This window comes from Morchella importuna (genome assembly GCF_003444635.1).
Source record: "Morchella importuna strain M04M26 chromosome Unknown Morimp01GS043, whole genome shotgun sequence".
NCBI classification, from domain to species: Eukaryota; Fungi; Ascomycota; class Pezizomycetes; order Pezizales; family Morchellaceae; genus Morchella; species Morchella importuna.
This window is the reverse complement of record NW_025763440.1, coordinates 237,382-250,473: the sequence shown is the minus strand read 5'-3', so window position 1 is coordinate 250,473 and position 13,092 is coordinate 237,382. Positions and strand designations below refer to the sequence as shown.

The window sequence follows — 13,092 nt, the reverse complement described above, 5'->3', positions numbered from 1 at the left end:
TGCGTTGTTATCAGCAGTACATGCTGCGAAATGGAAAAAGAGGCGAGATGAACACACAAAAACACCGCATCTAGGCATAACATAATAGCCTTACTGTAAATCATTTTGGTGAGTAGCTTGACGAATGTTTTATCTGAGCCACTGCAGTTTGTTGTTGATGGATCGGTAAGACGTGATTTATTTCAAAGGACAGAGTCATGTAGTCAATTATTTAACTTACCCACAATAAAGACAGGTATTATCTCACTAGCTACTTGAATAACAACATATCCGCTCATCTAATTTAGCCAACTGTCATTATTGTCCTTTATCTACAGTTGTTACGTCCCACTTACCGCGACAAGCTCAATTTGTTATCTCAGACTAAACACCAACCTCTCGGCTCAATCATTGGTTTACGGTATCAATAATTAATAGAAAGCCACCAACACCCGCATCTGGAGATAGACCTGCGCTCAAGCTTTCCATGTACTGCTTAGCAAATCTAGAGGTTAGTATACAGGCCTGTGTATGCCCATATATTCCGCGAAGCCCTACGTAACTGAGCATTGACAACAACCCTACCTACAGACCCCGAGACTCCACCAATAACCTCGCCATACATCTCTATAGTTAATCTTCTCTGTAGGCCGTTTGTTTCGGCACCTTCATGCTTTCCCAAGGATGCCGTTATGCGCACATATGTCAGAATACAAGCTGGATGATCACTGACATCCCCAGGCCATGTCAAAGTATCAGCAGCAGAAGGCAATTCCAAAGAACACCCAACCAGCCAGACCAACCGCTAGATCCCTCTACAACCCTACATATTCTTTATTCCCCCCTCTTGCAGGGACATAAATTGCTGTCGGTGTCGCGGGGCTAGCTACTCGCACCTAGGGTAGACTCGAGAATAGCTGTCTGGTTGTCTGCGCAGTATAACTGCCCCAATAGCATTACGCAACTTGGAGATATACTTAGGTATTATCTAGTCATGAGAACGTTGCCTTGGGTATTTGATGGTTGAGGTTCACGTGGAGGGAATGCATCATGGGGTATCACTCGGTCATAGTTATCGCCATTAAGATTGCAACAGGGCGGCAGTTAGCTCTGCCGACGGTAAAGTACGATCTTCTGGCTATATCCTTTATATTTAGATGTGAATTACTTATGCTGCGGTCGCCTGAGGGCTAAAATCTGGAGGATTAGCTCGGAGGTCAATCTACGAGGGTGATAGGACTACAGACTCTCTCTACTTTTACATACATCTAGTCAAACTGGCTTTAGTTCTAGACGATATCTGTATATCTGAATGCAAAAGAGTCTGGGAACGAGACTGCATACTTACCTAAAATACGGGACGAAAGGGGACTAGTACTACAAGCGCACTTAACCTTTACTTAACTCTAAAAGAAAGAAATGGCACGGCCGAATCCCTATTGACCCCTCGGAGGGCACCCAGAGGTCAAGAGGGAGCTGTGCTGTTCTCTCCTTGCAGAGACGGAGACGATGAGCAAGAAATGGGGCCCGGGGGGGGGGGACAACTACTACTTGGTGCACCCCGCCACCCCTTCTCTACACAAAGAGGAAAAGATTACAGCTGGATCCTTATTAACCCCTCGGACAGCGCCCAGAGGTAAAGAGGGCTGCACTTTTTTCCTCCTTACGGAGGAAAGCGGAGACAACGACCGGGGGGCGGGAAGACAAAGAGGGGGGGGGGGGGACTAACCACGGGTGTGGGCCGCGGTCTGTGGGCGGGGACAGGCCGCAGCAGGGGACTACTCGGCCTTCGCCACCTCCCATGAGCAGGAAAAGGCGCAGCGGGATCCCTATCGACCCCTCAGACAGGGCCCAGAGGTCAAGAGGGCACTGCGATTTTTCCCACCTTGCGGGGGAAAGCGGCGGCGGCGCGTGGGGGGAGAGAGGGTCCTGGGACCGCTTGGGGGCAGCGGGGAGGTGCCACTCCCCTCCTGATCTCTAGGTGTTACCCTAGGGACCGTTTGGGGCTGGGCCCCTTCTCCCCCTCCACTAGGAGGAGGGGCACGCCAGACAGCCACCCGCGAGAGGCAGGCCGCCGGTGGGTGCCGTTTCCCTCCCGATCCCTAGGTGTTGCCCCAGAGATCAGGAGGGCCATGCCTTCCCCCACTAGGAGGACGGCACAGCGGCACACACCAGCGGCGGGCAGCAAAGACGGCAAGGCGGGGGGGAGGCAGGCAGGGACTACACTGCACCTTCCTCCTGGTAGAGGAAGGCGCAGCGGCACCCACCGGGGCGAGAGGGGGGCAAGGAGGATGGCGGGAGTGGGGGGGTCAGGTCTCTCCCGGTCTGTGGGTGATCTCTGGGACCGTGCCCAGAGACCAGGCAGGAGGGACCACACCTTCCTCCTCATGGAGGAAGGCACGGGGGGCACCCACACATGCCGGCAAGAGGGGGGGGGAGGGCGACCACAGGTCCTCTCCACCCCTGCCTAACTGCATCCCCGAGAGATGGTAGCAGGCGAGGAGGCAGGGGAGAAAGGGCTTCGCTCCCTGGTGGACTCTCCCCCCTCTCCACACTCTGGGCTCTATCCCCATGGGGAGAGCACTCTAGAAGGGGAAGGGGGGGCACACACAGATCCTCCCAACCCTCCAAGCTACACCCCAGTGGGGAGAGAACTCTGGAGGGGAGAGGGGGAGGCCCACAGATCCCTCTCAGTCCCTCTAAGCTCCATCCCTATAGGTATAGGGGAGAGCACTCTGGAGGGGAGAGAGGGGAGGGGAGAGCGGAGGGGAGCAACAGGGCAAGGAAAAAACAGCCTCTGCCACAGTGGCCCTAAGGCACACTGTGGGAGGATTCTTTGCCTAATGCTCCCCTGAGGAAAAAAGAAGTTTACTGGTGGGAGGAAGGCGTGGTTTTATCCCTTAAACCGTCAGGCCAATTTGAAACGAGTTACTCAAACCCTTTATGGTAATCGTGATAAGATCAACGCCTAGAGACTTGAGATCAGTCGTAACAGGTTACAACAGCATAACGATATTACATCACGATTACCATAAAGGGTTTGAGTAACTCGTTTCAATTTGGCCTGACGGTTTAAGGGATAGTCAAAGAGTAAATTTTCTGGCCGACGAACAGGGCTTGGCATTCTGGTTGTACATGTTAGGAATTGCTTGGTGGTGGTGGGCTGCTTAGGCTTAGGGCTGGTTGTTCTGAGCGGAGTTGAGGACTGAAGGGTAGTGACGAGAAGACGTATCATCGCTCAATACGGAATGGGAATGGCAGTAGTCCCACGGTGGGTATAAAAGGGACAGACCCCCGCAATACAACCGAGTCCGCCGTGTTTACCACAGCCTCTAAGTTGCAAAAGTCCTACGAGCATCACCATAGATTTGAGAATCGTAGTAGATCATGAATTATCACTCGCTACTTACATCAATCAATGTAACCGCTAGCTACACTAGGCTTAGCTGAGGACGGTTTAAGTATAGTCAAGCTAGCCCGTGGATTCCTCAGTTCGCACAGGAAGCCACGACATCGAGTTGCACGCCTACTACATACCACTCCGCCGGCAACAGATTCCCCGAGTGGTACAGGAAGGAATGACTCGAGTATGTGGACGAATCAAAACCACTGCACGGCTGAAGCTATCCCAGCTACAGTGAGTGAGGTTAAACTATAACTTAGCCGAACACTGCGGGAAGCAAAAGCCCCACCTACCGCAACTAGGAAAGGCCTAAGGATATGGGGAGGTACAGAACTACAACCGACTATGGGGAGGGAGCATTAACCAGCCTGGCTGCGAAATTGGAAGACCTCTTTAATCGGGGTGGGGTTCTTGAACAAAGCACAGAATATTTACAAGCAAGATCTCGAGAGTAGATCGTGAGTTGGAAACTACTAATAAGTGGGACCCGAACGGCAGACTGTTAAGAGTCTTTGGGCACGAAGGCTAAGACTGTACTCTAATCGGATATTAGGATCTGCTCAACTTTAGAGCTCGGGTGATTGAGCTGGCGACTAGAGAGAATGCAGTCTAAGCGCCAGCTGCATACAGGATTACAAGCAACCACGTCCCCGTAACGGATCGATATCGAGAACACCCCAAAACTTCCTAGAGTAGAGCACAATTAAAAAAATATCTATTGAGTCGCGCATCAACACTATTTCCATCTATACACGGTGCTAAACGTTATGGGTAGATTAGCGGAATAGGTATTAAGACACGTTACGACCGTTACGTAGTTGTAACCAGTCAACCACATGTGTTAGTTTTAAGATCCTACAAAGTTAAGCTGTGGCATCGACTTCATCGAATCATCATCACTCTCGTCTTGCTTCATCCGAGTATTAAGAGAAATAGAACCCCCATGGATCCAGGCGTCAGATAGCTGGACCTCGAATATCACCAACACACTAGCCGATAGCTAGTAGTACTAAGAGTCTACAGTACATAGCTGACTCAATTTCTCTACAACTAGACACGCCACCCAGCTTTCTACCATACCTTTGAAGCAATGTCTATCCAAGTAACGACATGAGGGCACGGAGTCTTTTATTGCGGCGAATGCTATACACCCAGCCCCATCTCTATCATGCTTTCAACTAATTCCCTCACCGAGCCTTAAACCCCACAAGAGTGGGGGCTTCGCCTGAGATTTCAGCCCTCGATGCCAGTATGTTTTGGCGGCATTTGGTTTTGGCGATCACAGACACGCATTGTTTTGGGACTACTAGGGTAGTGTCGGCTTCACCCCCCTTTAATAGCACCGGCTTGGCGCGAGTGATGGCTTGTGATCCACTAAGCCTAAAAAAATCATGCGCCAAGATTTTGACAAACTCTGGCCAAAGGACTTAACAAGAACACGCTCTAATAGCCCCAGCTCATGAACGACGGGATGAGGTATCCACTCATAGTCTTGACACCAACAGGCCAGCCATGTAACGTCCATAGATTCAATTCAAGACCCTTGCCCAATCGATGCCTTCTACAGCAGCACCGAGCACCCCCGACCCTAGCTATATGTAACTAGTAGCATCACAAACTATCACTCACCTACTCCGCCTCCACCAACTCACACACACCCCGTTCCCTCCCAAAAAACCCGGGCGCTCGAGCACCCAAACCCTACATGTAGGTAACTTCTCTCGATAAAATCGAAAATAACCTAACGAGCTGAAAGAAAAAAAACTGCACAAGGTTCAGCCGCACTCGCCCCCCGCACATGCAAAGTGTACTCTACGTACCCAGCCCTACATGTGCACATCGATAATATATCACTACATGTATTCAGGTAGAGTGATTATCGTGCGAGAAGAGAGAACGAGGGAATCCCTAGTCCCTAGACATAATAAAGAGTGTCATCATGCACTTGACAGGGTTAGGGTTCCTTCGACCGTTAGCTGGTAGCTAAGGATAGATCAGATCAGCGGTGGGGAGCTAGGGTGGGCCCGGGTAAGGCAACAACCACTCACCACCATCACCGCGTTTTTTGGTTTGTGAGGTGGAAAGCTTATTTTGGGGTGTCGGCTGTTTCCGAAATTGGCGGATTGGGAAATTGGAAAAGAGAGTAGAAACGCGGGAGTATGAGCTGTTCTTCTGAATGTATGAATGTATGTGCCGTGGGAGGGTAGAGTGCGATTGGGTTTTGAGGATTTTACCACAGACGTGCGTGTGTGGTGGTGGGGTAACAGTAGATCAAGATGCTGGTTGGGGTGGGCGTTTAATGGGCGTTAGGTTGATCATGACCATGGTCGTTTAAGAGAGGTGGTGTAGTGTAGCGAACGTTAGTATCGCGACATGACAGCATTCACTCATCCAGCTTCAATGCCCTTTAAACACCTTCAATCTCCAGATCTAAACATCCTCTAAACAACCCCGCGCAACCCTCGATCTCCAGCAATGTCTACCCGCCATACAACATGCAGCATACATGAGTGATAGGCCATGAAGACCAATAGGGCAGCTGAGGCAGCACCGCCACATGCAACGCTCTCTATCCAAAACCATCGCACATATGATGTATTAATTCGATCGCGGCCGCGCCGCGCCGTGCCACGCAGTTCGGTTTCGGGCCCTGCTATATGTGTGTTGTGTTGCCTGTTTACCTCTACGGTCGGTACATACGGGGCGCATTGTGCTTTTCTGTGACCGAGGCCGGGCGGCACAGCAAGCAGCAGCAGCCGGACGGGCAGATCACGGATTCGGAAGTTAGTTAGCTGTGAGACGGAAGAATGGTAGAGAGATGGAATTGGGAGTATGGCATGTTTTGGTATTATTTTTATTTGTTTCTCTATGTAGCTTTTTTTTTTCTTTCTTTCTTTGTTCTGATCATGGTAGAGGAGGGAGGGAGCTGAGCGTTGGAATAAAGTTATCCGCGACCGTTGCTAAGTAAAGATAGCCTGTTTCCCGGTGTGTGATTTGCAGGGGGAGGGGCAGGGGTGGGGATCCCTGCCTAGCCGTGTGCTACCGAAGTGCAGAAGTGCAGTGCGGGAAGAGCCATACAGAGCAGAGAGAGAGAAGCCATACAGACAGACCATACAGAGGGACGAGAGGCGCTGACAGGGGTGCCAGCTTATCCTCCCACCCTCAGCACATCCCACCATGGCCAGCACCCAGCACCCAGCACCCAGCACCCAGCACCCAGCACCCAGCACCCCAGCACCTCACCTCTCACCTCTCACCTCTCACCTCTCACCTCCCACCTCCCACCTCCCACCTCCAGCACCTCACCTCATTCATCTCATTCACCTCCACCACCGGAAAGTAGACTTCGGTGTGCATAGCTCCCAGACAGAGTTATAACCACACGTATATCACCGTCTGCCCCCCCCCCCCCGTCTGGCCCCATTCCCCTCACCCCCCAAGGCTGTGTGGGTGTGCTTGCTTTAAATTGATTTTCTCTCTTCCGTGAGCTCCGAGCCTTTCTTCTAAACACATCAATTCCTTTCATCCTTCCTTCAGCACTAAACCACACCCTACATCATCTCATCATACAGACAGACAGACAGACAGAACACACAGATAGCTGCCCCAAATGAAGTCGAATATGGGGAAGACAGCGTTGCTGCTGGTGTCGTCGCTGGCACTCTCACTCCAGGCTACCACGAATGACGATCCATGTGCCGTCGTAGCATCAGAGTTCGCAAAGTCACAAGGTATCACTCTCTCCATCTCTCCATCCATCTATCCCTCTCCACCACCACAATTGCAAACCTTCATGCTAACTAACTCCTCCTCCCTCCGCAGGCGCCGATGCCATCGACGCCAACTTGGCCCAATCCTGCCTCACGGCCATCCCACTGCACAAAGACGACGCCCTCGACACCGTCGCCCAGCTCCGCCTCTTCCTCCAGTTCTACTCGGCCCAAACATACTTCGCGCACCCGCCCACGCCGCAGCTCGAGCTCACGGCCGTGGACCTGAACGCCACGCTCGAGGCCATGGAGGCGAACATCACCTCGGGCGCCTACGAGAACAACTACGCCTTCGACAAGGCCATCCACAACCTGTTTGGGCTCTACCGCGACGGCCACGTCGTCTACGAGTCTGCGTGCTACATGCCCTTCATGTTTGAGAACGGCCACCCAATCGTGTCCGTCGCAAACACATCCACCGAGATGCCGTCGATCCACCACCTCGAGGTCTTCTCCGACGGCTTCACCGTCGGTGAGAAGGTGGACAAGATCAACGGCATGGACGCAAAGGACTACCTCATGAAGATGGCAAACGAGCATCCAGAGCCCTACTGGGTCGACCCCGACGCACGCTACAACCAGCTCCTCGTCGGCACGTCCAACGGCCAGACCACGAAGGGCCTCTTCGCCGCACGCAGCGTCTACACCGAAGAGACACTCACCCTCACCTACGCCAACGGCACCAGCGCCGAGCTGACATGGTCGGCCTCCCTGCGCGGCTCGCTCGACGCCAGCTCCTGGGACTCCACAGACTCGTTCTACACGAACGTGTGCCGGCGCTCCAAGGACGAGATCGAGAAGGTATACGCAGATATGCAGAACACCGAGCTGACGCAGAACACAATGCCCTCCGGGCTCTCCATCCGCGACGACTCTGTCAAGAACAAGCCGCGCAGCGAGCTCCCGGCCAGTGTGGCAGGGCTAGTCCGCCGCGGGGATGCCGTCCCGACGCCGGCGCTGCAGATGGTCAACGGCGAGATCATGCTCTACGTGATGAACGACCAGGTCGGCGTGCTCGTCATCAACACGTTCACGCCCATGAACGGTGGGTCTGAGGATGGGTTCGTGCACGAGTTCTCGGGCAACATCACGGCGGCCATCGAGCACCTCAGCTCCAAGAACATCAAGCGCATCGTCATCGATGTGTCTGGCAACGGCGGCGGGTTCGTGCGGCTAGGGCGTGACGCCGTGCGCCAGTTCTTCCCCGGAGAGTCGACGTACTTTGCCAGTAACATGCGGTGGAACCCGGCGCTGGCGACGATGATGCTGGACGGGAGCGACACGAATGCCACGTATTGGGATCTGGGGCAGTATAAGAAGGCGAGTGATAATAGCGACTTTAAGGACTGGAACGAGTTCTTGGGGCCCGTGAGTCGCGATGGGGACTATTTTACGGTCATTGCCGTTGATGATACGGTTGAGGTTGAGGCAGAGGATAATGAGCCGCTGCCGCCTGTGTATAAGGGCCCGCAGCCGTTTGCAGATGAGGATATCATTCTTGTACGTTCACTCCCCATTCCCATCCCGTATAGCAGCCCCCGATACTAATAAAGGATATATAGCTCTCATCCGGCATGTGCGGTAGCACCTGCGCCGTCTTCTCCGAGGCCTTCGAAAACCACGGCGTCAAAACCGTCACCATGGGCGGCCGCCCACTCGCAAAGACCATGCAGACCGTCGGCGGTATCAAGGGCTCGCAAGTCCTCACCTTCGACGACATCGCCGGCTGGGCGTGGGGCCTGCTCGGTGACAAGGTCACTACCGTAAGCCTCCCCTCTCCCCCTCCCCCTCCCCCTCCCCCTCTCCCCGCAACACAAGTAGGAAGCTAACAGAGAACGCGGCAACAGTTCGACTACATCCCCGCCGTCTTCACCGTAAACACCTTCGGGACCGCATCCGTCAACCTACGCAACTCATGGCGCAAGGCCGACCAGGACCGCCCCATCGAGTTCCTGTACACCCCGTCCATGTACCGTCTCATGTACACAGATGAAATGGTGGTCAACGTCACGGCCAAGTGGGAGGCCGCCGCGGACGCGGTCTGGGGCGACAACCAGGACTTTTACGATGCAAATAGCGTGAGCGGCTATGCGGACCGCAGTGGCAAGGATGCCGGCGGCGGAAAGTTCGGGCGGTTTAAGAACCTGGGACACCTCATTTGGAGTAAGGTTAATGGGAATGATGAGTTGTGAGGGGTTGGGGGTTGGGGCTGCTTTTTTCCGTTTTTTGTTTTACAAGGGCGGGGGTGTTTGGGCGTTCATTTTTAGCTCTTTTCTTTTCTTTTCTCTTTCCTTTTTTTTTCGGAGACATTTATTTGTGGGATTTTAAACTTGGTAGGCATTTAGGGGGGTTGATATCTTGGTGGGGATGGATATTTCAGATACGAGTCTTTCTTGGCTGGGTCAAAGGGCCAGTGGACAATCTAATTTTTCCATTCCAGTCATTGAGGTATATAGCTTCACACATAAAAACAAAAAATGAGATGAAGACATGAATATAAACAAAAAACATAAATCCAAACGCGAAAAAACCTACAAAGAGTGCTAATAAACAAAAAAAGTATCCTCCAAAACCCAATTACTCCCGCAGTAAGTAAAGAACCTTGCTATCATACAAGCATCTCCCCTCCTCCATCCTCCCCTCGATTCCAACCCCAACTAGTACTCAGCCAGCCTCAGCTTCCTCCCAACCGCCCTCTTCGAGAACCCCGCCGCCTTCAGCTCCGCCTGCTTCCGGTGCTCCTCGGTGTTGAGAAGATGCTTAACACTCCCCGAATCGAAATACCCATACCCACCCAACATACCTCCCTCGCCGTCGCTCTCCTCCTTACTCGTCACACTATGGCTATCATCCGACACGCCGCCATTCAAGTTCGGCCTCAAGTTCCCCTTCGGCGTCCCGACCGCCCTTCCCGACCTATTCCGTGAGCGCAGGGTCGCCGCCGCGCGCGCCGCGTTGGCCGCCTCCGTGTTCTGCTCTGCCTCCCGCGCACGGGTGCCCGCGGAGTTCGTGGCGCGGCGCTGCGTCTGCCGCAGCATGTGGCGGACCTCGAGGAAGTAGCTCTGGAGGGTGTCGACGAAGCGCTTTGTCTGTCTGTGCTTGCTGCTGACGCTGATGGAGATGCTGTCGGCCTTGATGATGTATCCGATGCCGAAGCCGTCGCCGGAGGTGGGGCCAAAGCCGAAGAGGCGTAGCGAGGGGTTGCCGCAGTTGCTGGTGCTGAGGATGGTGTTGTTGATCTTGTCCCAGCCAGCGTCGGAGAAGATGCCGGGGATGCTCTGGGTGGGCTTTTGCACTGTGTCGCGAGCGGAGCCGGAGATGGAACTGGTGTCGGAGAAGCTGCGGGGGCGGACCTGGTTGCTGCCGTTGATGAGGCCAGGGCTGCCGGGCTCGAAGGGCCCGTCGACGGGGGAGGAGCCGTAGCCATCGCTGCTGATGCCGTTGAGAGAGGAAGCGTCGGTGCCAAAATGGGACTGCGACTCCTCGTCGAGGCCGCGCTGCCACACGCAGAACATGGCGTAGAGGTGGCGGTCCTGGCCGAGACCCTTTGCGCATTCCTTTGTGAGGGCAACGTGGCGGACGCAGGCCTTCTTGAGGGCATCGAGCTTCTCGCGCGCGGGGGCGTTCTCGCAGAATTTGCGGACAAACTCGACGGATTCGTCCGAGACGGTGCGGATGGCTTCGGTGCGGCCGTGGGCGAAGATCTTGGTCATGGCGGGCTCGTAGGTACTCTCGACGCGGCCGTAGAGGCCGTAGTAGGCGGCTTGGAAGGCCATCTGCACGAAGGCGTCGGGGGAGAAGCCCATGGATGTAATAAAGTTCTTCCCGTAGCCCTCGAACTCGAGCACTTCGAACTCGTTCTGCTGGATCAAATCGGCGAGTCTGGTCTCTGCGAAACGGAGCGCAAAGGAGACCTCGGGGACCATGGTCCACTCCAATCTGTGGGGAGTGATGCAGACATCTCCAAAGCTAGACGGGTCACGCTTGCTTGGGTCTGGTGAGGTGGATGCCCACAGGCTGGGTGCGTTTCCGTTGATAGTTCTGGCAAATCGCAGGATGGTGTCGGTGTAGACATCACTGGCCATTCTCAGGACCGTGTGGCCGTCAACACCGGTGTGCTCAAAGTTGATACCCGCAGTTCCGTTCTTGCAGACAATGATCTGCAGTTTGTCGTACCAGCGGTTTGTGCAGGTACCGATCTGGACACCCTTCTCGACCACATTGGTACCGCAGAGCATGTTCATGCTCAGCTCGGAACCGGACTTTGGTGATGTCGAGTCGAGACACAGCACAAAGATGGCGGTGTCAACGATTCTTAGGCATTCAACGTTGTTGGAATCGGTGGTCAAGACATCACGGAGATGGGCCCAGATCCTTCGGTTCTCGGTGGAGAGAACTCCTAGAGCATTCTTGGCGGCCTCTTGTATCGGGATTGTCTCTGCGTCTTCGACAATGGCTTGGAGGTTTTGGGCAAGGTCCTTCTCGGTCATGATCAGGTCCGAGTTGTCATCCAAGACGTCGAACCAGTAGAATTGAGAACGGCACATGACAACGATGTGGCGTGCTGAAGGGTCTGAGTGCATTTCACATCCATTTTCTGTGGGAATTCTGGCAGTGCTGAAGATGCGTGGATATTGGTACTAGAATTACAAAATTAGCATATCATAGATAGAAGTAGGCTGTTGATATTATGAGTCGGGGGGGGGGGGGTGACTTACCATGCAGAGTGGGGTGTTGCGGACCTTGTCCGGCGGAAGTTCTTCCTTACGAAGAGCCCTGACGAAAGACAGTGCCGACACTACCAAAGAAGCCGCTCTCGTAACCTGGTTATTACGTGCCGGTGTTGGGTCATCTTCCAGTAGGAAACTTTATGCATAATTTCAGTCAGCATTTGTGCATAAACCACCACCAAAATCGCAACAATGGACCAAACTCACAAAGGGTTCAAGTTGAGAACAACGGCTAATTGATAAAGTTAGCGCCTAAATTCATAAATAAAGCCCAATTATCATCCCCGCAAAAGCCAAAAAAATCAAACTCACGATTATCGTAGTTCAAGTACGAATCGTACCCTGCATCCTCAATCAGCGAGTGCACTTCCAAAACCAAAACAACCAAAAAAAAAAAAAAAAAAAAAAAAACACTTACAAAACTGTTCGATATAGCTGCTCTTCCCGCTCGCATACTTCTTCAACCTCTCATGCAGCTCGGGCCCATCCGTCTTCAAAAACTCCCTCACGGCGGCCTTCGTCTCCTGATGCTCTCTGTCCGTTTGAAGCGGCCGTACGGCATCCAGATACTTCCTGCACGTGTCCGCTAGCTCCGGGATGGGCAGCTTTGGTAGGCCGTCCTGGTATGCGAACGTTGACCCCGCGGTGGGCGAGGGCCGCGCAATAGGTTCTCTTATGGAGGAGGCGGTCGACATGGGCGGCGATGTGGACGCGAGCGACTCGTTGAGCGATTTGGGCATCACAATGACCTTTGGTGCGGGAGCAGGAGCAGGAGCAGGAGCAGAGGTTGCGGCCTTTGAAGGTGCCATGGTAAGGGTTAGTTATCTATGTATTGTAGAGTTGGAAATGGAAAAATTGCAATATATGTGTGTATATGATATATGGGAGAAGTACAAGGTATGATTAAAACTACGGAGGGGCTGCTGGGCTGTCCGAAGAAAGAAGGCATTAGAGGGGCAGATGATGGGGGCTTAATATAAAACCCGCGATCTCCACAAACAAACAACTGGATGTATGGATGGTAACCTACCTGTTAGTAGTTGTCTATCTCTGCCAGTGTCTCTCGGCTCTTGACTAGTTTCCTTTTCCCTCTCTGGGTGCCACGATCTCGGACCACGGGAAATGGCGGTTTATTGACCTTATCTCGGTGGAGGTTTAAAAGTGCGAGTGAGGAGCGACTAGTAGAGTGATGGGTGATGGGTACTACAAA

At 53.4% G+C, this 13,092-nt stretch overlaps 2 protein-coding genes across 2 annotated transcripts; one reads left to right on the top strand and one right to left on the bottom strand.

Moving 5' to 3' along the window:
* Positions 1-6,992: 6,992 nt before the first annotated feature.
* Positions 6,993-9,344, top strand: LAJ45_10225 (uncharacterized protein; the record flags this gene model as incomplete). Its single annotated transcript, XM_046119753.1, has 4 exons — positions 6,993-7,113; positions 7,205-8,652; positions 8,715-8,915; positions 9,000-9,344. The coding sequence occupies 4 exons, from the start codon at positions 6,993-6,995 to the stop codon at positions 9,342-9,344; spliced, it is 2,115 nt and encodes a 704-aa protein (XP_045967052.1).
* Positions 9,345-9,809: 465 nt separating this feature from the next.
* On the bottom strand, positions 9,810-12,691 carry LAJ45_10224 (uncharacterized protein; the record flags this gene model as incomplete). Its single annotated transcript, XM_046119752.1, has 5 exons — positions 9,810-11,792; positions 11,871-12,018; positions 12,090-12,114; positions 12,195-12,224; positions 12,301-12,691. The coding sequence occupies 5 exons, from the start codon at positions 12,689-12,691 to the stop codon at positions 9,810-9,812; spliced, it is 2,577 nt and encodes an 858-aa protein (XP_045967051.1).
* Between the last annotated feature and the right edge of the window lie 401 nt (positions 12,692-13,092).